The 26,628-nt window shown below is 45.5% G+C and overlaps 1 protein-coding gene across 1 annotated transcript in view; it reads left to right on the top strand.

Moving 5' to 3' along the window:
• The window catches only part of LOC115311647 (3 beta-hydroxysteroid dehydrogenase/Delta 5-->4-isomerase type 4-like), a 46,031-nt gene extending 20,181 nt beyond the window's left edge, over nucleotides 1–25,850 (top strand). Inside the window, exons 3-6 of the mRNA XM_040217545.2 lie at nucleotides 1,590–1,754; nucleotides 16,719–16,913; nucleotides 21,545–21,684; nucleotides 25,246–25,850. Coding sequence (XP_040073479.1) covers nucleotides 1,590–1,754; nucleotides 16,719–16,913; nucleotides 21,545–21,684; nucleotides 25,246–25,656 — 911 coding nt within the window. The 3' untranslated portion in view covers nucleotides 25,657–25,850. The remainder of the gene's footprint in view (nucleotides 1–1,589; nucleotides 1,755–16,718; nucleotides 16,914–21,544; nucleotides 21,685–25,245) is intronic.
• The last annotated feature ends 778 nt before the right edge of the window (nucleotides 25,851–26,628 follow it).

Here is a 26,628-nt window from a genome sequence, read left to right as displayed (position 1 = left end):
CCGTATTTGCCAATTAAAAGCATCTTTGCTTGCTGAGGCTACGCACGGAACGTTTTGCGGCCTTGACAAGACATTAGGGATTAACTATTTATTCCTGTGCCGATCGACGTCCAGGAAGATACGTTTAAACTGATATACTGTCACCAAAAGCCACGTAAATACCTGTTCACACTGGGGAGCGGAACCAAACTGGCACCCCGCTTTTGCTAACCGCTTTTGAAACGATCTTTTACACCCGATTTTATGAACCGCTGGGCCACTAGACAATCGCAGCTCGATGCACACGCGATGCTCGACGGAGAAAGATTAGACCATCATAGCTCCTAAAAAGTGCTCTAGCTCGAGATATGTTGGCGTACCGTCATGTCCAAAGCCCAAATGTAGGCCGCGCTGCGTCGCGAAAGCCCGACAGCGCGAGTACTCGGGTCTCTCTTTTTAAGGTAGCTTGCCGCGAAAGCCGTTCACATTTACTACAACCACTAGGTGGCACGAGCTACCATCCCATTATATAATACGGAGCTATCGCGCATCTAGCCCTCGTAAAACTTCGGCTAAGCGCTTGTACGAACACCTAGTAAAGAAGCACGGTTAAGTTTTTGCTGCGGTTAAAGTTAACCGTCTTCGGGAAAACGGGCCGTGGAGTCGCAGCCAGGCCACCAGAAAGGTATAGTACAGAGCAGGCCGAATTTTTACTCCAAGGTAAGACTAGGCAGGCCTTTACCGCTGCTGGAGGTCCGTGTTCCAACGAGGATTTTCCCAAAGATTAATGGGTGAAATGCATGCGCTAGTTGACTTTATTTGCATGCAATTCTGAGATGCACTACTTCGTCAACAGATGGATTGAAACCGAAACTATGCCACTCCTCTCCATGGCTAACCATGGCCCATAATGCCACGCGCGCCGCGTTGCGTGTAGGGATTTGGTTCCATGACCACCTCATAATTATTTCTCGAGTTGTTTCAGTTTTGATAGTGTGATCATAGGAACGGACCGCTACAACGCGGCTGCCCATAAGCCCCTGGATTAATGTTTTTAGATTAAAAGGCTTTAGAGTCAAACTCGTGCCAAGAGACTGAATAGACCACTCCGAAACAAAAGCTTAAGCAGCCGTTGTATCTTTTTCGTGTGTCTTCTCGTGCTGACGTCTTGAGCAGCAGTTATAAAACATAATGTAAGGCAAAAAAAAAAAAAAAAAAAAAAACGGACACAAGGAAGACAGGCGCCTGTGTGTGTTTTCTTCCTTGTGTCCGGTGTTTTTTTTTTTTTTTTGCACCTTACACTATGCTTTATAAGGTTTCCCAACTATCCCAACTACAAGTTCTTCTATTGAACCGGGGCATGTCACATATACTCCGCTTGGTAGTATCCTTCATCTTCTTCCTTCATCAGCCTCAAAAGGCCGCCACTAGTTTGCCAAAGATGCCATACATTGACGATGATGATAATGATCAAAGTTGCCAGATTAAATTTCGAAAAGGGTCTAATATTGTTCAGCTAACTTGTTAACAAGAGAGAGTATCATTCTGTACCCGACGGCGCTATGACAGCAGCCATCGAGTCAAAAATTCCGCTTTCATCATCGACTCAGGGCACCGAACCGACAAGCCGATGAGGGAGACCGTGGGCAGCGTCTGCGACGTCGAGACAGTGATGAAGGCCTTCACCGGAGTGGACTGCGTCATCCACTGCGCGTCCCTCATTGACGTCCGCTTTTTCAAGGACGTCAAAGCTATGGAAGCGGTCAACGTGCAAGGTAAACAGTGCTTTTTTTTGTTTTTTTCTAGATCCAATAGACCGATCTCACCAGCCAGTTTCGCTACGCCGCCGCTGCTGCCATGCATAAAGTCCCTTCGTGTTTCAAAAGTAGCGCAAGGTGCGTCGATGCACAAGGCACGTGCAACGTGCAGCCCTTGGGAAGATCATGGCGGCACAGCACAGCAGTACTGTAACTGAGCTAGATTTCACACGCCATGTTCTTCCCAGAAGAGGCGCGTGGCGCGAGTCTCGAGCGTTTCCACAGCAATGAATGACGCCACTTTTCCCAGGGTAGAGGAGCTTTAGGCATGCATCGTGGGAACTGTAGTCTTTCTGCACGCGCGACATCCCCGCTGCGGGTCGCCACGAGCAGAGCACGAGACGACACGAGCTGACCCGTTTCACTGTAGCCTACCTCCTGTGAACCAGAATTATGGCGTCGTCGCGCATGCGTGGAACGCTCGGTGAGATCGGTCTATTCTTCTTATTCTCCTTAGTTTTTACGCGCCGTCAATTCTAACTTCAAGAGCAGAGAGCGAGGCAAATTAAGTCTATTTCACACACTTGTGCTTGCTTAGGACAGCGAGCTCTTGTGATATCTCAAAAGACCCTTTCAGGTATTCAGTCTGGCCACTTTGATCACTATCATCATCTGAAAATGGCATATGTACTATACTAATGGCTGCCTTCTGTTTACTGATGAAGGGAAAAGTTGAAGATGTTACTAAGCAGATGATTCGAGGCCTATACATTCTAGACGTTAGCGCGACGTGAAGCAGGAATTGGATGCGAGAGCTGCGTAAGCGTTCATTTCTAACTCGGGCACAGGAAATCCGTTAGTAGCGCAGAATCGACTTCCATAGCCCCTTGCTGTATCAAACTTTGTCAAGGCGTCTATGTGGGTTCGTGCTTCGTTCTGACCGGTTGCATTTTTTTTTCACTATCGAAACTGAAAGAGATTGAGAAATAACTGAACAGTGAAGCGCACATTCTCGTTTACCGTTGACTTGCGAAACTGACAGTGCACCATAAAATAGTGCACACCATAGGTTCATTGCCGCCATTAGTACGGTAAAAGTTAAACTGCCATTTGAGTCACCATATGGCACTGAATTCCGGAAAGGGTCTATTACGAAAAGAGAGGGCTGGAGCGCCTAGATTGCAGAGAGGGTCACCTCAAACCATGGGGAGCATTTGGAATTATAATGGGTGACGCCTTTCGCACCGACTGGTCGCAAGTTCGAATGCAACGCGAATTTGCGACGCTATTTATCACCTTCGCACTGAAACCTAACTTTCCACGAACTGATTATACTGCTACACTGGACGAAAAAAACACGCACATACACTCAAGCAAGAACCAAACGACATATAACTGGAGGAAGACTTTGGTATTGCCACCAAGGTACAAGGATGCCTGGTTTATACAGTTGCCTATTGACTTAATTCTAACTGTTTCTCTTACAACTATTTTGACATCATTGTCCTCTTCGCGTACTACTTCTGTCTCCAACCACTGTGCCGTGCGATTGTTGCGTTTCTGTATATGTGTTGCTATTTCAAAATTGGATGCTTTGATCTTTACCTTTCTTTTATGCTCAGTTAGTCTATATTTCAAACACCTGGAAGTTTTCCCCACATACTTAAACCAACACGCTAACGGTATCTCATACGCGACTCCTTCCTCACAAGGTAGCGATTTCTTCCTAACGGCTGTCCAGCACCCCTTCCTTTCTTATTGAAATGGGGCAAGGTTGCTCAACTTGAAATCTGTATTGAAAACCACATTTACTCCAAAGTTCGTCGCACAAGCTTTACAGTGTGAGAAATTGCGTAAAAATATGGCATGACTGAGACTTTGTTTCGATCTCTTTTCTCTCTCTTCCCTTGCCCTGCTCATTATAGTCACCTGCCTCCTAATGAAATCTTCTTCGTATATCGTGGTAATCAGCCTCTCACACTGCCCTTCGACCGCCTTCGCTATGAAATGTACACAAGACCTGTTTAAATCATTAGTAATCAATGACTTAACAGCACCCGCTTTTACAGGATTGGAGTGGCAGCTCTTTTTTAGAAGGATCGGTTTTGTATTAGTTTTTTCGCATTCCCAGCATAATGATTCGCCATATGAATTTGTAGATCCAAGAACTACAGCACGTTATTCTCTGGCAGCTCCACCGTGAACTTCAACTCAGGAGCTGATGACCCTATTAACATCCCCCACTTCCCACCATTCCAGTCTGAAAAACATGCACAACGATATCGTCGACATTTTTTTTTTGACAACACAACTCTTCGAGGGGATTTGTTTCATACCATCAATCACGATCAATCGCGGCAGAATAAAGAAAGCTTAGATAAATCTCCGCCAACCCTGGTGCCACAGAAGGGCCTTATTTTTTCACCTATTTACTTCGTAACACTCCACCACAGTTAAAGGAAGATAAAATTCCAAAACCACCAGAAAACTGGGTACGGAGAGTCTTGAACATGATTTTAACTGCACTAAATTAAGCTCTAGCACTTCTTTCACTCCCTTCATTAGTCCCTTCTTTTCCAAGGAATAGTGCAAATCTTTTATATTCATAGAGAAAAACCGAACACTTCTTGCCATGTTGAGAGCTATTGTGTAGCTAGTGTAACTGAAAGTTGAGAGCGCTAGTGTAGCTGGGGTATAAGAGGAAACAAAATGAAGGTCGGTTATTGCGGCGCGTGTGGGCAGCTGCAGAAAAGCGTGACTAACTTGCTATACTCGGGGGCTACTCATCACTCCCTTAAACATCTTGTAAACCGTTGGGAACAAGCTGTCCTTCCCACATTACATTTATCGTCATGACATTACCAGTTTGGCCAGTAAAGACTTTCAGTTAAAAAAAAAACAACATTTGGAGCCCTTTTACTCTCTGAAGGTGGTGGGTCAGCGAAGCTCTAGAGCACCACCACAAATGATTCACCAAGAGACAAAGAAATGCACTTCACGAAATATTTATTTACAGTATATACGCATTATTGTGAAACGGGAGTGATGATAGCTTCGTGATTACTGTGATATTCATCAATGGGTTCTATTACAACCATGGGGAGCTTCTTTGCTAAAGTTAAATCTTTACATGACCGATGGCGCTCGTCATAGGCACGTTGCTCTTCGGGAGTCCTAACTATACGTGGCCTTCCCATAGCAACCGCGGAACACTATGGAACGCCCTGCTCGGCAGCTGCTGCTTTTATATGTGTAAAGCAGTGACGTCACCTGACTCGAACGGGAGAGGGCCCATTGTTCGCAGACGTATGTCCATTATCACACATTTCGACGTGTTCCCTTATCAAAATGCATAGTGAGGGGACGAGGTGTATCCGGTATTTTCCTACAATGAAGCGATTTTACATGCAATCTCTGACTTTTGTTTTCACAGACGGGTACCAAAAATGCAAGGAAGCCTAGCCGTTAACAGCTTCGCCGTAAAACAACAACAACAACAACAACAACAAACAAGAAAAAACGGTCACACCAAATGATATTACAAAAACAATATTCTGATTTGAAATACTTCGAAGAGAACTTTTCGGTAGGTACCTACCTAGTCAGGTACTAATTAAAAAAAAAAAAAGCAAAAAAAAAAGCAAAAAAAAACAAGTAATTATTTGAAAGTTTAAAAGCCCAGTGTTTCAAGGCCTGCTCTGCCCACTGATAGAGTGTACTAGAAGGAACGAGTGGGACGAGCTACAGACTCCGCTCATGCTTTCAGTTGCACCTCAAAATGTGTAAAGCGATCAGGTGGAACCAACGTTACTAAAACACTCAGTTGTGAAACTCGCCGTCGAAACTTGGGCCGCTGGCGTCCACCGAAACCGAGCTAAATACGACAACAGCGCCACTCTTTATCATTTGTCTGTACTGTGGTCACCTTGAGCTTTTAGAAAGCATGTTTTTGCATAAAAACAAACGAAAAAGTCAACCATTTCGTCGTTTACCCTGAGACTGGGTTTTTTTTTTTTTTGAAGAGCAGAAGTAACAGAAAAAACAGACAGGTCTCAAAAAACAAACTTAAAAAAAACCCAGTCTCAGGGTAAACGACGAAATGGTTGACTTCCACCAGCTAGCCTGTACTTTGACTCTTTTCTCGTTAAACGGAAAAGACTCTTTTTGTATGAAATTTATTGGAGTTTAGTACAAAATGAAGGGCGCGTGATGTTTTTAAAATTTTTGGTTTGCAAGGTTTTGCGGCACAATTAATATTGTTTTTATACAACCATGCCTCAGCGGTGCTTTCAGGTAGCGCGTCGCGACCTAGGTGCATTTTAAGTTCGTTAGTAAGACACGGCGCGTCCACTGGGGAGACGGGGGTGGCACCCCTGTAACCTCTTCCGCTGTACCTGTTTCGGCGCCAGAATGGCCGATTGAAGCCAAAATAGACGTCACGTGCAGTTCTTCGAGTGGCCGCTGCGGGAGAAATGGCGGCGTTGTGTTCGCCATTAGCTCCGTGCTCGAGGACAGATCGGGGGCACTTTTTCAGGGCAGTCTCTATGGCAGTTTCCCAACTGTGTGGTAGTGTAACGTTGGGTGGAACCAAGCCACTTTGATCGCAGCGCCACCTTCGCCACGATCAAGCAACGACACAGGTCAAGGTCATATGGGCAATATAGCCCCTTAGGGGCTGTATTGTATTTTTTATGATTTTGACGTCAGAGGTAACGTCAAAGCACCACGACACGATGACGCCACGACGTCATCGTCGACGACGTTACGCGATGCTAAGATGCTGTCGTAAGGCCGTCGTGACCTCACGTCGCGTCGAGCACGACGCCCTTTGGGGACATCAAGTCGCCGTTGTAACGCTGTTGTGACATCGCGTCGCGTTGAGGACGACGCCGTTACGCGACATTAAGTCGCCGTTGTAATGCGGTCATGGCGTCGCGCGTCACATTAACGGCGACGTCGACGTGGTCGGCGATGCCGACGTTGACGTCGGCGTCCCACGCAACGTCAAACATCGCTATGACGCCACGTTAACGTCGTCCTGATGTCGTCGTGAACGTCAACGTTACAACGAAACCTTGACGGCGTGTAACGTCGTCGCCTTCGCCAGCATCAACGTCGACGCGCAGTCACGACGAAGTCTTGACGTCGTGTAACGTCGTCGACGATGACGTCGACATCGTGAAGCTGTCGGGACGTCTTCGTGACGTCGAGTTGCGTCATGTCAACAACGACGTCAACGAACTGACGCCAAGCGTCCAGAAGACGTTGCGTTGACAAGGACGCCGTTATCTTGACGTCCCGTGACGTTGTCGTCGTCGCCATCTACGTCAACGTTGACATCGTCGTCGTTGTCAACGCAATATGACGTCAGAACGCAGTCTTAATAGAGAGTTTTAGAAGATCGTTCCGATACCTCCGATAGTAGAGAGTTTTAGGGAACCGTTTTTGCACATCTGATACGATACGATGGGCCCTCCGGTATGAACTGCGCATGCGCCTGTTTTCTGCGATCTTACCGTAACGCGCTGATGGAACCGTAAGGCACGACCAATGGCCGACATGGACAGTCTCGCTTGGTTAGCAAAACGGCTATTTCGCTGGCGGAGAGAGCGTGCCGTGGCTCCAAACATTAATAAAATAAATCGTGGCAGTGCCTGGCAGGAGCGCCATGTGTGACAGCAAGTCCATAAAGTTTGAGTCAACAAAAAACAAAAAGAATAAAGAACAAAACGCAATAGGACTTTTTCAATAGAAATAAATTGGTGTTTAGCGCATCTGAAAGTCGTCTGCTCGGTAGCTCAGGGAGGAAGAAGAAGCCGTTCGGAACGGCAGCAAGGAATATGATGTCTGGTGGAAACACCGTATCGGCCACTGGCCGAGTTAACCCCGTATCGTCTGACAACAGTACAACCGACTACAAGGTAATCGTTCCCCGTTTTCCAACAGGCAACCTGATTTTAAACTCCGTATTCCTGCATGCAGACATAAGCGCTAGGCCTTACTCAGCGCCAGACTTTCGCGACGCCCTCAGAGACGTAATAGATCTCCAAGATGTAAAGGCAACCGGACAATACCAAATGAGTCACATTTGGATGGTCACCTGCACAAACGCGCTCGCGAAAGCGAAGCTGTGTCAACAAAGAGAACTTCTCGTGAAAGGACGAAAATGTCTGGTTATAGACCCAGACACTCGCGACATCAAGATAAAAATAATTTGGCTACCAGACCATCTTGAAGACCGACGCGTCGCTGAGGCCCTGCAGGCCTACGGAACCGTGCGGAGCATGAGCCGGGAGAAATGGAGATGCCCCGGCATGGAACATATGGACACTTTAAACAGAGAAGTGAACATCACACTTCACGACGACATCACGATTGAGAAGGTGCCACATCTCCTGAAGATTTTTGGATGCCAGTGCCTCCTACTCGTGCCAGGCCGCCCACCTCTATGCCTCAGGTGTAATAGAGTGGGGCACGTTCGCCGCCAGTGCAAGACCCCCCGCTGCTTTAAATGTGGACGGTACGGACACACGACTGATACTTGCGTCACAACGTATGCAAGTAAGCTCCTTGGACCAAGAACCCAGGAGGCCGAAGAACAGAGCGAGCTGCTTATGGATGTCACGGAGGTCCTTGACGCATCGGGGCACACACCACCGGCATCAACGATCGAAAAGTTCGTGGAGCAGGAGCACCCAAGAGCAGCACCTGCCATCAACGAATGCAAGGATGACCCTGGGGGCCCCTCGGAGCTACCTCCGCCTGACGAGGACGGCGCGTCATCCTCATCATCAGAGTCAACGATGGTCGGCGAAGTGGATACAGAGTGTGACGAAGAGCATGGCGAGGTAGACGTGGAACCCACCACCATCGTACCTGCCTCTGAGACATCGAGACCATCCGATGAACCAGAAGGAACCTCAACGCCCCTCCCGACCAAAAGTTCCTCTGCCGACGAGCTCCCTTCCAAGAGGTCCAAGAAAGACCGCCAGCCGGCAGGGGTGCGGCACAAGCCATACTCCAAGCTACTGGGGAACCTCAAGGGTACAGAGAACAACACCTAAAATGTCCTGATGTATCCCGCCCTTCCATTACATATTCTAACGCTAAATGTAAGAGGTTTAGGGTCTAGAAGGAAGCAGTTTCAGCTGTTGCGTCTTTTCGAAAAAGAGAAAGTGGACGTTGCGGCAATACAGGAGACAAAATTATCTACAGATGAAGGCATCGCGGGCGCATTAGAACCTTTTCTTAAGGATTACGAAACCTGCGTTAGCCAAGCCAAAGGAGTCTCCGCCGGATGTTTTCTTTTTTTTCGTAAACAGCTTGAGTTATCATCAGTTTCCATTCTAAATGACCTGGAAGGGCGGCTTATTTCCTGCGACATTTGTTTTAGGCAGATAAATTGGCGCTTTATCTGCCTGTATGCTCCAAATACCCCTAGAGAAAGAACATCATTCTATGAACTAGTTTCGCCGCTTTTCGACACAAATAGAACAACAGTTGCGATGGGAGATTTTAACTGCGTTTGCAGTGCAGACGACCGATCGGTGTCACAAACTAGGTATGACGGAAGTGCCGCCGCTCTACGGAGCACGCTTCAAGACCATAACCTTGTTGATGTAGCTTATAAAAAAGGTGAATCGATACGCTACACCCATTTCCAAGGAACATCTCACGCACGATTAGACAGAATATATGTCTCAGGTGATATAATCAACTCAATGAGCAATTACCAAGTCAAACCAGTTTTCTTTTCTGATCACTGCCTGGTATCAGTCTGCTTTGGGCCGCGCAGACTCCGAGGTGTTCATCAGCAGTGGGAACACTGGAAGCTCAACCTGCGGCTTCTAAGTGATGAGCAATTTTCAACTAACATCTCCTTACTTTTGTCGAATACATTGCAAAACATTGACATGCACATCTTTGCAAAATGGGATAGTTTCAAACAAGAAGCAAAAAACATCGCAATCGAACGCGCTACAATTGCATCATATATAAACAAACAACAGCAGCGCGACCTTTTTAAAAATTTAGTAACCCTTCACGAGCTTGAATGCTTAAACCCAGGCGCGTACAGCGACGATGTTAACATAGTACGAGCCCAGCTTCAAAAGTATGAAACCGAAAGGTACCGCGGAGCATTAATTCGCTCGCGGAAGAAACGCTTTCTCCTCGGCGAACAACCTACCAAAAGATCTTTGGATGACGAAAGACGTAACGCGCTGTCAAAGGAAATAGTAGAAATTAACAAAGATGGTTTGATACTCACCGACGCAACTGAAATAGTCAAATCTTTTCACCAATTCTATACAAATATATTTGGAACAGTAATACCCACAAAAGACAAGACTGAGATCGAACAGCTACTAACAGGGATGCCAAAACTTGACGAGGAAGATCGCCTTTTAATTGAAGGCCCCATAACATTAAACGAAATTAAGGCCGCCATTAAATCTCTTCCAAATGGGAAAACACCAGGACCCGACGGACTAAGCGGTGAATTTTACAAAAAGTTCCAAGACATTATATCTCCTGTTTTACTCGCTATATTTGAAGAATCCTACATTCAGAAAACTCTTCCCCCTTCATTTTACCGTGGACACACGGTATTGCTGCCAAAAACAAAAGATCCTGGAATGCTTAAAAAGATGGAAAACTACAGACCAATATCACTCTGCAACGTCGATTATAAGATCTACGCTAAAGTTCTCAATGAAAGACTTCAGTGCGTAATAGAAAAGCTGGTAGGTGAACACCAAACTTGTGGCATACGGGGCAGATCTATTCAAACGAACGTACATGTTGCCCGTTCCGTCCTAGAGTCTGTGTCAGACAGTAATGGCCAGGTTGCGCTTGTACAAATAGACCTTACAAAAGCCTTTGACCGCGTGAGTCATTCATTTCTATTTGCCCTTCTTGAGCACGTAAACCTGGGAGAGACGCTTTTGGAAGGTATTCGACTTTGCTACATGCATAGTTCGACAAGACTGAAAATCAATAACACACTTTCTGATGAAATTAAGATCAAATCTTCCGTAAGGCAGGGCTGCCCTCTATCTCCCCTCCTCTTTGCATTGTATTTAGAGCCCTTATGCCTCAACATCCTGAAAATAGAATGTATTCGTGGGTACTCTGTGGAAAATGTCGAGGTAAAAGTCCTCGCATACGCAGACGATGTTGGATTTTTTTGCGTTGACAAGAAGAGTGTCGAGAAAGCGCTTGATCAAACAGCGCGTTACTGCGCAGTCACTGGGGCTTCAGTGAATCCATCCAAATGCAACGGATTCTTGTGCGGTTCCTGGGCCACAAAACCTCGTTTTTTTGCAGGGATAGAGTGGAATCAGAGTCCGATCACATATCTTGGAGTACCGCTCTCACAAATTCGTAGTAGCTCGACGTACTGGTCCACCCTTGCGACCACACTGAGAAGGAAGGCTGATGCGTGGAAGGGTAGAGATATTTCCATCTTTACTAGAGCAAGTGTCTGTAATATATTCCTCGCTTCAAAGCTTATGTACGTTCTTCAAGTGCTTCATTGCGCTCGAACAGACATCCAAAAATTTCATAGAATATTCGCCACTTTGATATGGTGCTCAACGTGGGAACGTGTTAAAAGGGACAACCTATTCCTCCCTCTCGAATCCGGTGGTTTAGGACTGTGTCACATATTTGTCCGCCAGTTAGTGTCGAGATTCTTTTTCTTTAAAAATGCCAATCACGAGTTCCTTAGAGTCATACTCCAATCACGCCTTGCTGAGAGTTTAAGTTATCTTGTTGTTTCAACGGGCGAAACGTCGAAAAATAGGCCCTGGGGATTTTTAAAGGAAGTTGTCGATACCTTAAATTTCCTGAAAACACGGTTTTCATTGGAATATTTGTTTAGCGTGTCCAGGAAGACACTGTCAAGGAATATTACGGAAAGCTTGTTTTCACTACCACTCTATCGTACCCGTTTCACGCTAGAACCCATCAATGATGTTCTCAAAAGAGTCAAGAAAATGGGCGTGCCTCCCTCAACCAAGACGTTCTTCTTCAAATTACATACATCAACCCTACCAGTAAAAACTTACCTCCAGGAAAAAGAAATATTTGTACCGTGGACTGTTAATTGCAGACTCTGTAACAAGCCAAAGACCATAGAGCACTGTTTTATTTATTGCAACGACGCGTTTTTGTTTTGGGATGTTCTACAACGCACGCTAAAGAAAGATCTAATTCTTAATGACTACAGTCTCCGCTTCCTCCCGTTCGCTGTGAACGAAACCGTCCCGTACGACATGTTCGCTCTGTTGGGACTTCATAGTCTATGGAAATGTCGCATGATCGACAGACACGCAGAGAAACCCCGTACGACAAAATCTCTTTTTCTAGAACTGGTAGCGCAAGTGAGGAGCGTATACGCTTCACCTCACAGCCAACCAGAGTGGTTTGCCCTGTTCGATGCATGTCTGGGTCTCTCAGATTTCTGAATGCTCTATTGACGATATATCCTTCTGTGACCATTGTGTTACACTCGTCGACGCAATTTCTGTCTCAATTTATCACATCCACTGGCCACATGTATAAGATGCCATATATAAGGTGTGTGTGTGTGACATTGGTATGTAAATAAGGTGTGAAAATGAATGTCCTATAACTGTATATACGCATAAGTATCAACATGTTATGTCACCTGTAAAAATTTCCATGCATTAAAGAAAAAAAAAATGCTCGGTAGCTTAGTGGATTGAAGCGCCGATTTCTTAAGCTCGTAGAGGACTGGTAGTGGAGAGTTCGAATCCCGCTGGCCCAGGCACTTTTTTTTTTTTTTTTTTTTTACATATTACAAGTTTTTTTTTGTTGTTCTTTTTATACAAACATTGGATGTGCATTTTGAGCACTTATCACCCGTTTTTTACAGCTGCTGTTATGACTGAGGATTATCTGTAGTGGCAATAGAGGGAGCAACAGCCTTCTGCATCAAGGCTCTGGATACTTTTTAGTTTAAAAATGTTGCATGAATTAAAAATTTCTGTACAAATGCTAATCACATATATCCTATAAAACGAGCCCTTTGAATATTGGGTGATAGTTTTAATAAGTGCACAGCAGTAAAGTTACAGGTTTTCCTTTATATTTTCTTCGTGGTCGTACCGTACACGGCGCAACGATCGGTACGCGGGCGTACGACCGTGATCGTCTGCTATCTGTACCGTAAGAGAGCAACATGAGCGCCGCATCTACCTCCCGTCCCTCTGCCTCCTCCTCGCAAGCGGTTTACAGCAGTAGACAACATATTTCTACTTCGGGAGGTGCTAGGCGCTACTCCTTTTTCGCTCCAGCACTTTGGAATGACGCAGCGTTGAAAAAGAACTTCTCGTTGCGAGGAGCGAAGGAACGGATTGACCTCCTCGTGAATAAAAATAGAGATTTAAGACGTACTGAAAGATACGTCATTCCAAAAATATACACACTGTATGGAAAGAAAAACAGAAACATTCCTTTCTTATTTAACGAACTCCCAGAGTCCCTTATGAATATAGAATCCACTAGGGTACTAAAAAGGAAACTAAGGAATCGGTGTCAAGCATCTGAGCTGTAGATATCGTAGCCTAACCGTTGGAGATATTTCGTACTTTTATTTCATGGTTGCGTGAGTAGACTTGGCTATAAACACCTATATTTCATGCTCTAAAGTGTTCCTTTTTGTATTTATTTGTGCTGCTAATTTTGTGTTCCTTTCATTTTTTTTTTTGTGCTGCGGAGTGTTTTTTTTTTTTTTTTTTTTTGTAGCAGCATGTATTGTAGTTGGTCGCCTGGCCCCACATACAAGCAGGATGCTGCTTTTGTGGGCCAGCTCTTTATTTTGTATGTCCTTATCTTAAAATAAAAATTGAATTAAATTGAAAATTGAATTGAATTAGCTTTGTACAAGAAAAATGACCGCATCAACTTGAGAAAGTGAGTATATTTTGGTTATTTTTGTATTTTCTTCGAGATTTAATATTTCTAGCTTTATTTGTCCATAGCTTTCTTAATACTCGATCCTGCATTGGGCCTCGAGGGAAAGAGACAGGATCGCTAGCAGGCGACTTCGAATGTTGATGATAAGCGCGCGCGAGCGTGTTCTTGTGCCAAATCGAGTTTGCTTTAGGCAACATTTTAGCATATCAGGACGTGGTTGGTGTAAACATCATATTTGGTTGATGTAAAACACCGAAGCTTGCCCGCTGAGAACGCATGATTTATTAGAAAACAAGTTGCCATGTACAGTCCAGGCATTATTTTATTCCCCAAGTATATAAATCTGGTAAACTGAAAGAAAAAAAAAGACCAAAATACGCTGGCACATTATTCGTGGTATCACAACTTTTTTGTTTACTCAAAAGCTACGCCAAGTTGGACGTCCTATGCCTTGCCGCCAACAAGCGCCTTCTCTTACCGCTCATTCACACTGGAAGCGGATCCGCGTTCGCAAAGCGGTTGCGAACGCGGTTGTATAAAGATCCAGTGCAATTGCACGCGCACTCAATGACATCAAGTGCGCGTGCAATTGTACTGGATCGTTATACAACCGCGTTCGCAACAGCTTTGCGAACGCGGATCCGCTTCCAGTGTGAATGAGGGGTTAGTGTATCGGTGCTCGGTGGCACCCGAAAGAAATGCGACTGACTCCGTGTCACGGCAAACCAAAAAGAATGTTAATTCCCTCGTGCCCCTGCACAAGTCACGGGCCCCACGGCACGCGCGTGCGTGCCTCGCTTATAGAAAGCGGGAAGTTCAAAAGAGACTCACGCCACACTTAGTGCGCAGACAGTCGTACAAAATCACTTTTTCTAAATTGCTTTCCCTGAATAGAGCCAACTCCAAGTCATGGTCGAAAAGATCGAGCGCCATTGTTGTCGGAAAGCTCGTCTGCTTCTTTAGCAGACGAACATTTTAGAACTTCGCTGTGCTAAGGGCGACACGCCGTGGTGCGCCAGGTTTTGTATTACGGAAGCGCATTCATTCCAGTAAAAAAACGAGACGAATTATAAGTAGGTATACTATATTTTTGGTTCTCTATATATTTAGGGTGCGATCTTTATTTACTTGAGTTTCTGCGATTTGTACAAACACACGCAAATTTGCTTTTTCTCGATGAGGCGGATGCAGGTTTCCGTTGCCAGGGGGCGCGACCTGTACCGATCGTCTGCTATCGTCTGCAAATACGGTTCCCCCAAAGCCGCTTCAGGGCACACGATCGGTCCACACGCCCGATCCAAGGTATCGATCGTTTTTGTTTATCGATCGTATTTTGTTCCGGTTCCCTAAAACTCTCTACTATCGATAACGATACTATGCATGCACAAGGGAGGCGGTGGCGGAGTATCGGGTATCGTTATCGGAGTCCATGGGAACGATCTACTAAAACTCTCTACTGTCGTGTAACGCACGTTGTCAACATCGATGACGACGTTGACGTCAAGGCGTCGTCCTGACGTCTAGGTTGTATAAAAATTATAGTCCGGCGTTCTATCGTTTCTATGACCTTGATCAGTGTGCCGGTCGAGCTTGCGTTGGAACTAAACGTGTTTTTCATAAAAAGCGGCTAGTCCGAACCACAACGCTCGTAGCGCCCGGGAGGGCGCAGCAAGCGAAGTGGCTTGGATAAGCCGTTTTTTTTTTGTTTTGTTTTTCACATGCGGAGGTACCAAAATAGCACTCCGGTGGCCCCACTGGTCCTTTCTAGTACATTCTACCACTGATCACGGGTGTCTGTACATGCCCTCGTCACCATCTTCCAAATTTCCCGGTTTCATAATTTTCCGAGTGCGGGTTACTAGTTCAGATTTGCCCCTCAATCTGTTGAACCAATTTTGAGGCAAATCAGCGACTATCAAAATTTCACCAAAGCTCATACTTTAAAGAAATATATCAGGTACTAGGACCTTTTTTTTTACGAACGCCACCAGGCGGCGCTCCCGTCTCTCAAGTCCCAGCGAACTTCCGATTCATAAAAAAGTGATCAAAGCCCACCTTAACACCGCTTCCTTGAAACGACGATGAAACATTCTCCAATTCTCCAAACAAACTTAAAAAAAAAAACAAAAAAAAAACAGGAAGTGCGAGACGTGTTAAATTCTATCTAATATCTTTGTAAAAAGACTTGTCTCCTTTAGAACCACTAAATGAGCTGCGCTTAGATATAGATATGGCTTACAGTATCGGCACTCCGTTTCCCGACATTGTTGTGCGCGCCCCCATTTTGGGGCTTGTGCAGAGCAGACGCAACTGCTGATCTTCATGATTCAAAAGTGCGACTTCCTTAGCATTAGATTCAGTGTTAAGAAGAAAGAAACTCATGTAATATTGCTTTGCTCTGTCGCGAATTGTTTCAACATTTACGGAGGACGGAAAAAGTTTCCTGCGATTTCAGATAAAGCTTCAGATAACTGGCAACCATGATTTTAAGCCACATAATGGCCAAGTGTCGTTATTCTGAAGCCTAGCTTTTTTAGTGGCACTATTCTCCTCCTAGACGTTAGAACGTACAGCCCAAGGCCACCACCAAATCTCCAACTTCGTTGTTCGTGTGGCATTTATGCTTTCTAGCACAGTGACATAAAAAAGCTCAGCAGGCTTGCAAAGACGGAGCGTCCGGAAGTCGCTTGAGACGCAAGCAGCGGTTCATGTTGGTAAACACTAAAAGGGTCTATACTCGTATTCACCCCAGGAGACGCAGTAAAAAGAGCCACGCTCCTCGCGGAACGTTACGACTTTTTTTACCTCCTGTGTTGACACATCTATAGGTGTGTCAATTAAGGCACATCTATAGGTGTATCTTATTTAAATCTCAAAAGTATTGTTTCTTCCTTCGAGAACCGAGTCTTGTAAGCACTATACTTTTCGCATCGCATGAATTATGCGCAAAACGTTTTTTTTTTCTTCTTCTTCTTCTCAACGTGAGAACAAGTATAGTAATAAAAAAGACGTCATCACGACCCTGGCTTCTGGACGCAGGCACCCAGAACGTGATCGAAGCCTGCATCCTGCAAAAGGTACCGCACCTGGTATTCACTGGAAGCGTAACCGCCGAAGGCGCGTGCAGCACAGGAGCCGCCGCTGCCGACCACTGCTACCCGGGTCCGTACCCCAAAACAAAGCTCATGGCGGAGAAGCTGGTACTGGCGGCCAACGGACGTTTCCTGGCCGATGGTAAGGACCTGAACACGGGAGTGGAAGTCCAACGGTAACGGCTTGCATTGAATCCCCTAACCTGTCACCGACTATAGGTGGCGCAAACCTCCGCCCAATTGAAAGGGTTAAAGGTATGCTGAACCGAATATTTCAGGGTCTATAATAAGTGGGCACTATCTTTTCATGAGTCAGCAGCTGCCGGTGTGCGCGAGCACACGCGACGAAATTGACGTCCTCATATGCTCCATTCACGCTTAATAAGCTCGAATGGGGGATATGATGACGTCAATTTCGTTGCGTGTGCTCGCGCACACCGGCGGCTGCTGACTCATGGAAATGTAGCGCGACACTTATTGCAGACACTAAAATGTTTGGTTCAGCATCCCTTTAAGCCAATATCACTTATAAGCAGTCTTTTACACGTTACATGAAAAAAGTAATCGATCGCAATTTCAATTACTCTCGATTAACAAGTATTTATATTAGACTACTTGATTACTCGAGAAGAAAAGTAATTGATCGTTACTTACAAAAGTAAGCCTTAGTTTTTCCGACTACATTATATTGTCAAGACGACAGGCGTTTCTCCAGGTTTTAAGACGAGGCTTTCGTACTGTCCAATTAGAGCACTGCACGGGCCCGGCCCAGCCCAAAACCCCGAGCCCGGCCCGGCCCGCGGGCCGGGCTCGGGCCGGGTTGCAAGCAATTTATCGGGCCCGAACCGGGTTCGGGCTTGAACGAAAAAAAAATTTTAGTCCTATAACGGCCCGGGCCGTGGCTGGGCAGTCATATGCTACAAATTCTAAATTGTCGATAACAAAACGTGTGCTTGTTGATCGTTTAGGTTCAATGAAAACAAACAAGCGAAATAAAAAATCACTAGGACGCCGTTAAAAAAAAAAATAAAAAACGTCTTGCACTTGAATAGCTTTCACGTGGATAAAAGGAAACGTATATGATTCCACGAGCACAGTGGGAAAGTGCGTTCAAGAAAAAGAGGGCACTCCAGTCGCAGGAATACAACATGAGTGTCTTTTACCTCTGCCTTTCAAACTAAAAATAAAAGAAAAAAAACGTGAGCACGACTTTGCACTTTGTGCAGGGGGCCATACTATGCCACCAAAGGTAAGCAAACGACTTTAACATAGATAATCTTATGTTTATACAACCTTTTGAAGATGCACTGTACTTTGTTTCAGCTTTGGTCCGAGTGCAGCTGATGTTATGAGCCGGATTGCCAATCAAACGGCGAAAGAGGCACAACGTCATGGCGTGCTCTCTGCAGTTGATAGGGCGAGCCGTTATTCGCCGTCTCTCTGTGCGTGCTCCTCCGCCGGCTAGTCCTATCAAGCTCAGAGAGCACGCCATGCCGTAAGGTTTTTGCGCAGTTTGATTGGCCCTTTGGCTCATAACATTGGCCGCGCTCGGACCTAAGTTGAAACGAAGTATAGCGTGATTCTGATTATTTCTTCACAAAAACATGTACAGAGGAAAGTTCTCTGTGAAACGAATTGAACAATCTGGGATCCCGGTCACACCACGCTCGTATCTAACATTGAAGCCACTCAGAATCGCGGCGCGCGGTTTATCCTTTGTAATTATTCAGCCAGTCATGAAATCTAACCTATCTTTGCCCCTTCTTTCTCTGAGCCGTAAAGTATCTCGTCTATCGCTTTTTCATAAAATTTACTACTCTATCCCTTCTCTAAACGAAAAACGTATTCTCCCTCCCCCGCACATCTCCTTTCGGCTTGATCATCAGTAGAAAGTTGGAATTCCCCAGTGTCGCACCTCCCCCTACATCGACTTTTTTATTCCCAGGTCGTCATCGGAGTGGAACCACCTTCCCAAATTTTTAGTATCTTTATTTATATCATCATTTGATTCGTTTAGAACTGCATTAACCAGTCATTTTTGTCAGCAGGCACCCTACTGCTTTTCTCTTGTTAAATTTTTGTATTTATTCTCACTTTTGTATTATGTTTTGTTAGTTGCCCTCCCCTCTGTAATGCCCTCGGGCCTTCAGGGTACTGAAATAAATAAATAAAATAAATAAATAAATAAAAAACAACGAAAAGAGCAGTATTTCTTCAAGAAAAGCACTCAGTAAATAAGATACTGCCCACTTTTTTTTTTTTTTTTTTTTTTCAAGATCAGTTAATAAGTGCATATTTCGCCCATATTCTCGAAAACGCATCGCTGAAGTTGGGATATTTATTGTGTCAAAGAAACTGTGTCCAAGTTTAAAATAAATTTAATTCTAATATGCTCGCTTTATGCTTATGAAGTTTTTAGGTTAAAGCATGCAAACTTTCTCGGGCTCATGTATATAATCTGTCAGGCTCGGGCCTGGCTCAGCCTTATATTTAAAAAAATTTGTCAGGCTCGGGCCAAGCTCAAGCTTCTGTCTAAACATTCCGCCGGGCCCGGGCCGGGCTCGGCCAGTGTCTCTTCCGGGCCGGGTCGGGCAGGGCCTCCGAATTAAATATTTTGTTGGGTTCGGGCCGGGCCCGGGCCGTGCCTCTACCGGACCGGGTCGGGCCAGGCCTAAGAATTCCGTCTTTAATCGCCTGGAATAAATAAAAATAAATTTAAGGTGGGGGGGGGGGGGGGGAGGGGAGGGGGTCAGTGTCATTTTGGTACTTACAAATGTAAAACAATGAGGGTGTCTTGTTTAAAAAACGCGCCCATTATCGCACTCAATTGGTAACACTCCAATGCAGTTTGTGTCGTCTTATAAATATCTTAATTGGTGTACATACTTCTTCTAACATTCCATGGATCATACTGATCACATCATCGCCAATACTATTCTATACTTGGATATCTAAAAATATATTTTTCTTCCGTCCCTTTATCCTGAAAACTAATTGTGTACAGATCGCTTGTTCGCTCCAAACTTGAGTATGCCACAGCAATCAATGGGCTTGCTAAGCCAGCCTCTCAGCTGAGACTGTGTGAAAGAAAGCGCTGCAAAGGCTGGGACGCTTGAGAAGCCGTCTGAGTCCCGCTCAGCTCGTGCGCTGGCTTTGGTAGTGCTTTCTCTCGACCCGTCTCAGATGAGACGCTGTTTCTAGCAAGCCTGCCCTGCGATCACGGTCAAACAACGCCCGTGACTAACATTGAAGGCATGCAAAATCGTACTGTACGTTTCATAATCTGTATTCATCGCACGGCTATAGTGTCTCATCAATGAATGAAAACCACTCTATCACTACCTCTTCTTTCACTACGCCAAAACATATTGTGACTGTCTATTTTACAAAATGTACCATTCTAAAGCCTCACTATTTTTCAACCTATATTTTATTCCGCAACGCGTCTATCCTCACTTGAATGTAGGCATAATTCACTGCAAGACCTCAGCGTGCATTGACTCCTTTATTGTATAGAACGTCCTCTAATAGAAACCACCTTCCCGTATCTTCTGTCGATATTGTCACCAAGGACAGACAGTGAGGCAGACGAAAACGTAAAGAACTAAAGATTTAATGGAGGCGAACTTGTGCCAAATACAAAAAAAAGAAAGAGAAGAACACACGTCGAGAAAGCAGCAGCAAGCGTCTACGGCGGCAGCCGCAGGCGACGGTACTGTGTCGGCGTAACAGCTGGTTAACGCGAGTGGGAATCACGGAATGAATTGGCAATACGGCGCTCGGCTCCTTATCTACTAAGCCCGTGATCTCGAATACTCGACCTAGAATGTTCGGGAAAGCGCTAGGGCGAGGCTGACTAGGCAAGATCATTCTGGCCTCCTTATCTTTTACGCTCGAGGTAAGAGTGTACGCAAATCTTAAATCTTATACATGAACGAAGAAGCTTATCTTGCCATCATGTGCGCGGCAATATACCATCTTGGTTCATTGTAAACGACTTCATTTTCGCGAGAACATGATTTTCGCGAATTTTGAGAACAGCCTACAAATCGCGAAAAAAAAATAGGTCCCGCGAGCAATTCCGGTAAAATGTGAACACATTGGAATCTATATTAAAATCCCCCCCGTGTCTCGAAAACTAGAACCCGATAATTATTCCAAAACATAAGCTTTGACGTAAATCGCGAAATATTGAGCCCGCGAAAAATAAATCATTTACAATATTTAGAGTTGCGTCAATTAATCACTTTTGCTTAAACATATTAGGCTGAACTATTTGTTGTTGTTGTTTTTTACTTTTCAGCCGTGGTGCATTTATGCCTTTGAACTTTTTTATGTGTTGTTGTATATGTTGCCGTTTTTACCCGCACCCTTCTGCAATGCCCTCTGGGCCTTGAAGGTATTAAAATAAATAAATGAAACAATTCCTCAATTTTGTTTTTGGTTATTTAATAAAAAAAGTGTCTGAAGAGTGGGAAAGTCGATTCCGATTTGACAAAAAATAGCACGTCATATGGGCACTCTCTGCATGCAAATTGACTTCACAACCTGCGAACCTCACCATAAGTTGCCTTTAAACGTACAAAGGGTATTTACTAGCTTGACTCAAACTGTTTCGTCGCACAAATTCGCAGAAACCCGACCTTCTCATCTTGACAGATATGTTTATTTCAATTGCGCAGATATGTTTATTTCAATTGAGCAGTTCCAGAAACCCCTTGGCGTGCCTCCAAATTTACCCCTGACTTTTTTCATTTCCTCTCCCGGGAGCAGGGCAGACTCAGCTGCGCACAGTGGTTCTTCGACAGCTGCCTCTATACGGCGAGCAGGAGAAGATAAACTTCACTCAATTCCTACGGGTGTCCAAAGTGACCAGGGGGACCTTTCTACGGATTGGCACTCCACGCCTGCAGGTACGAAACATGATTTTTCCTTTCGCCGCGCGCGTATACTGCCAGCTTTCCGAGTCATGAAGAGTGTTAAACTAACGCCTACCCACTAAACCGGACGAGCGCTCCAATTTTTACCCACAGGTGCAGCGCGCTGATGGACATCCATTCATAAAATTTCAGCTCTGGAGTTTCGAAACCTTATTGAAACCTCATCAAGCAACACTGGCGTGTGCCCTTTCCCGGGCAGGAAGCGTGTGATTGGAACCGAATGTGGCACAGCCCTCATGTCCAATGCGTGCTCAGAGTGAGTGGCCAAACAACAGCAAACTGGGATTATTGGCGTAGCCTCTTCTGTATAGACTTTTCCAGCGAAATGCCGAACCACTAGGCTGTTGAGGCATGCTCGGTGTCTCATATTTCGTGGACGAGAGCCACCGACTGCGCACGCTGAGAACGCCTTCCGCAACCCAGAAGACAAAGATGACAACGCGCAGGAGTCAAATATTGGAAAGCTATAAGTAAGTTCGAATCCACATCACCCCGCCAGCCAATCGCTTCCTTGACGTGACAGACGGTGCTTGACGAACTATCATTTTCAACTTGTCGGGCGCTGTTTTCAACGTTGGTCTTGCCGAGGTACGCCGGCTTCTCGAAGTGAGTCGTGATCCGGGTTTACGTCGCAGAGCTGGGCCGCCATCCGCTTTTGTGCGCGGTATTTTCTGTGTTACGATGTGAGAATTCCCCGCTTGGACGATAGCATAAAGGCTGGTTCACAAACTTGCGAATGTATAACCGAGCACGCCTGCAAAGGTATACGACGTTAATCTTTTTTTTTTACGGGTTGCTATGGCAACGTGCGGTTGTAAGCGGCTTGAAACCCCGTCGCCATAGCAACGCGTTAAAGGATTAACGTGGCAAGCCATTGCAACCGTGCTTGGTCGGAATCCCGCAAGTGCGTGAATCACCCTTAAGCCTCCCCCGACGATTACGACGAAAGCGGTGCGAAGGCTTCTTTTTCTTCATTCGCTTAGTGTTGGCCCTTGAGACAACTCGCTTTGCACAATTGTGGCGATGTGAGAGTTTTTTCGTTGTAGCTGTTATGTGACGATATGAGAATTGTACAGTCGTGTTCTCTGTCCTCTCTGCCCCCGCTTGGACCATCTCCTAAGCCTAACCCGTCGAGAGCGGAGCAAGCTTCCTCTACGCCGAGGCCGTCCCTTCGTACTCTTAGTATTCGCCCCTGTGAGGATGTCGCAAAAGCGTCGTGATGTATGCGTTTCTTCGAGGTGGCGTGAGAATGCTGCGTTCAATACTATTGGTGCGATACGGTACGTGAAATACTCAAGTATTGTTACCGCCATGCTGGCTCACTTGACTCCATCTGCTTCCCTGCTTGCTTTCATAAGTGAAGGATGCGTACTGCATGGTAGGACCCGTTCCAAGCGGTATTTATTTATTCCTGAAGCTCGCGCCCTCAGTGATTCTGGTCGTTGTGGTCAGTCGGACGGTAAATCAGGTAAGCAGCTATTGCCTCGTCCTACCATTGTCACACATGAGGGTGTCTTGCTGTCACCTTTAACAACGTTATTGGGTTGGAAATCGTGCAGCACCTTGCCTCGCACGAGGTTGCACAAGTACCTTCGCAGCCCTGAGACGATGTCGTCCCGTTCAAAAAGCAGCGAGCTTTACTTCCTATGCTCGCGCCTGACACTGATATTGCCGATGCCGCCATATCGGCCATGTCGCGGAGCAGACGACGCACTACGTCTCGACAACAAATGCACTTGCATCGGACGTATTACGCCAGTGGGGTGGAGCCTCCACTTAATCATAAACCTGTCACTGACTGTACAGTGTACTCAACTGTTAAACATAATGCGGGAGCGGTGGCCGGAGAGACTGTATGCGCCATCTACCGGCTCACTCTGGAAGCTTATGCCACTGTTGTTTTCTGGAGTTACACTCCCAGCTCTGAAACAATCACCGATGCGTGACTCGGCGATAAAAAGATCGCGTTTTGATTGTTTTTGTTGTTGTTTAAAGAAGGTGGCCTTTATTAGAGAAACTGCAAAATCACCGAGATATGGTAGCCCGGCATGGTAAATGCGTAGATGTGACTAAACAGGCTGGAAAAAACAACAAAACAAAAAAAGTAAAAATTTAAGGGGTGGGTGATAAAGAAAGGACCGAGGAGGTCGTGCGATAATTGTATCGGGGAATGGCGACAATCCCAAGAAGAGCCGGCTTCTTTTCTGCCGCATCATTGATTTAATCGCTAGACAGCTCTGCTATCAGTTTCGGCCACCGCTCCCGCGTTATGTTTAACAGTTAAGCACACTGTACATGGCGCGCATTTTTTAAAAAATCTAATAATATAAAAACCACCTTTTTTTTCTAGAAATAAAAGCCCGTTGGTATTAAGCTAATCAGAACAGCGGTGAAGAAATCTATAGCGTTTACTTTGATAAATTTAGCAGATTGAGAGGTTTTCAGATCGTCCCGCGGTTTTGGCCAGAACAAAGCTGTGATATATATGAAAGACGTTTATATATCTCTGCAATGCCGGATTAGAGCGCAGCTCTTGAGGAGGAGGAGAGGAGGGTACGGAGGGGAAGGTATGCCCCTCCTCCCCCTCCGTACCTTTCCTCCCTTCTCTCCTCCTCCGCTCCCATTTAGCGAAAACTTTCCCGCTAACTTTCAGCGAAAACTTCCCTGCTAAGTTTAGCAAAAAAATTTAACCAAAAGTTTCTCGCTAAATTTAGCGGAAAGTTTAGCGAAAATTTCCTCGCTAATTTTTTCGGGGAAATTTTACTATAATGCAACGCGTGGTTACGCCCGGTTGTGTTATTCCCATAATGCAACGCTCGCGGTTGCGCCGACGCCGATGGCGACGGCGACGCCGCACAACCCGGAAACGGGCGAGCTGCGCTCTAAAATAATACAGAGGATCCCTGCTGAAAGTACCATGAGTGCTTGTAGTAAACCATGAATTCTTTTTAACGCTATCCCAAATCCCAATATGTTTTTAGTCCGTGAGTCCCTCTATGTACGTTCTGTAAAATTCAGCGGGTAAACTGAATTGGTCTTTAAGTCACGTGATGTCGATTGATCTCACGTGTCCTCACGTCACGTGACCTATACACGAAAGCACTTTCCCTACTAAATTTAGTCAAACTTAGCGGTAAAATTGACGTCCCGTGTTGAGATTCAGTTTCCCCGCTAAATGTGGAGGGAAAGTCTATGGTACACGCCCCAGACACGCTCAGTTTCCAAGCCGTCACGACTTGATGCTGAGCTATATGGGAAATGGATGTCACGTCACCTATGCACCTAGTTTCCTCACTCAGTGTAGTGGGGAAATCGATACAAACAAATGTTCTTCACCACCCGAGATGACGGTTTAATGCCTTCTAAACAATGTTAAACTCTCGAACCTTAAATACTGGCTTTCGTGCATTGTAAAACTTCGGAGATCAATGTAGCAGAGTTTGTTTTTATCTACCAGGATGTCTATTTTAATAAACAGACGTTATGGTTAAAATAAGTCTTACCCTCTCACCCTGTCACCCGGGTTCCACGCAGACAACGTACGTCGGCAACGCGGCGGCAGCGCATCTACACGCCATGCATCGGCTCTCCCGTGACGCCGACGTCTCCGGGCAGGCCTTCACGGTCACGGACGATACACCCACGGACGGCATCCAGTTCATGCTGCCTTTCGCCAGGAGCAGGGGGCTTGCGGTGTCGCGTTTCGCGGTACCTTACAGCGTTGCCCTCGCCATCAGCGTGCTCGTTATGCTAGTCTTGACGCTCCTGCGCCCCCTGTACAACCCCACGTTCCAGGTGGCGTCTCCTTCTGACGTCCGCTACGTCTACAGGGCGCCCTTCTTTGACGGATCTCGCGCCAGGACAGTGCTGGGCTTCCAGCCGCGGTTTTCGGTTGAGGATGCCTTGCGCATGTCCATGCCCTACTACCGGGAAGTCCAGCTTTAAGCCCAAATTGAACATAGAGTTACGAAATATTCCCGAAACAGTGAAAGTACCGAGCTTCTCCTGACAGCCATTGACCTAGCACCGATGTCATTTCGCTGAGAATGGCTCATGTGCTCAATTTATACACTGTAATAAAAAGAATATGTGAAAGTTTTTTTTGGGTTTCGCCGTTGCAATAAACTCGGGCAGTTGAATTGATGTGTGTCGGCTTGAAGCTAAGCTGGTCGGTCCATTGCTATTTATGGTGCCAGCTGAACATGAAGGCCGGTAGTTGGCCTTCCTTTGATACTTTTATTTTACTTATTGGAAACTTTATTTGATTTGAAGTTTTATTGGAACTTGATGAATAGAAAGCCAACTATTGGTCTTTTTCTCGATAAAAACGAAAAAAGAACGTTTCCCTTTCGCGCGTTCGGTTAGAAAAGGGACACCTGGTAAGCACACGTGTTGGCCTTTTTAGCTAACATCTGTCCAAAGTTCAGGTACGAGACCCATTCAAGGTTTATACTTTGGAAATTATAATCGCTTTTCTCCAAGAGAAAAGATGTGACATCGCTAGGTCTTCCATCGACGTACATGACATGTATTATTCCATCCCGTATACAAACCTCCTAAAGATTCTCCTAGACATCATTGAAGAATAAGGTACCCTAACCTTTTAAAACGATGTCGGCATAAATATAGAGAGCTTCTTATAACTTCTAAGCGTGTACCTAAAGGCGACGGTAATGATACATCCACACTAACAGCATGTACAAAAAAGTTTTATCTGCATAGTATCCCGGTTAGCTCCAAACCTCAGTTATTTGTATTTCGCAGCATGCGGATCTGCAACCAAGTCTGTTTATAAGGCCCCTGAGTTGAGGCCATCTTCAGATATATGTGCGATTTAATAATATTCTCTAACACTGATGTAAATTACACATTCAACGGGTACAAAGAAGTAGTCATGCAATGTTTCGAACAAAGCTG

This window comes from Ixodes scapularis, unplaced genomic scaffold, assembly GCF_016920785.2.
Source record: "Ixodes scapularis isolate PalLabHiFi unplaced genomic scaffold, ASM1692078v2 PGA_scaffold1__304_contigs__length_218370807, whole genome shotgun sequence".
In the NCBI taxonomy this organism is placed as follows: Eukaryota; Metazoa; Arthropoda; class Arachnida; order Ixodida; family Ixodidae; genus Ixodes; species Ixodes scapularis.
The sequence above is the reverse complement of the archived record's forward strand: the minus strand, read 5'-3'. Positions and strand labels throughout refer to the sequence as shown.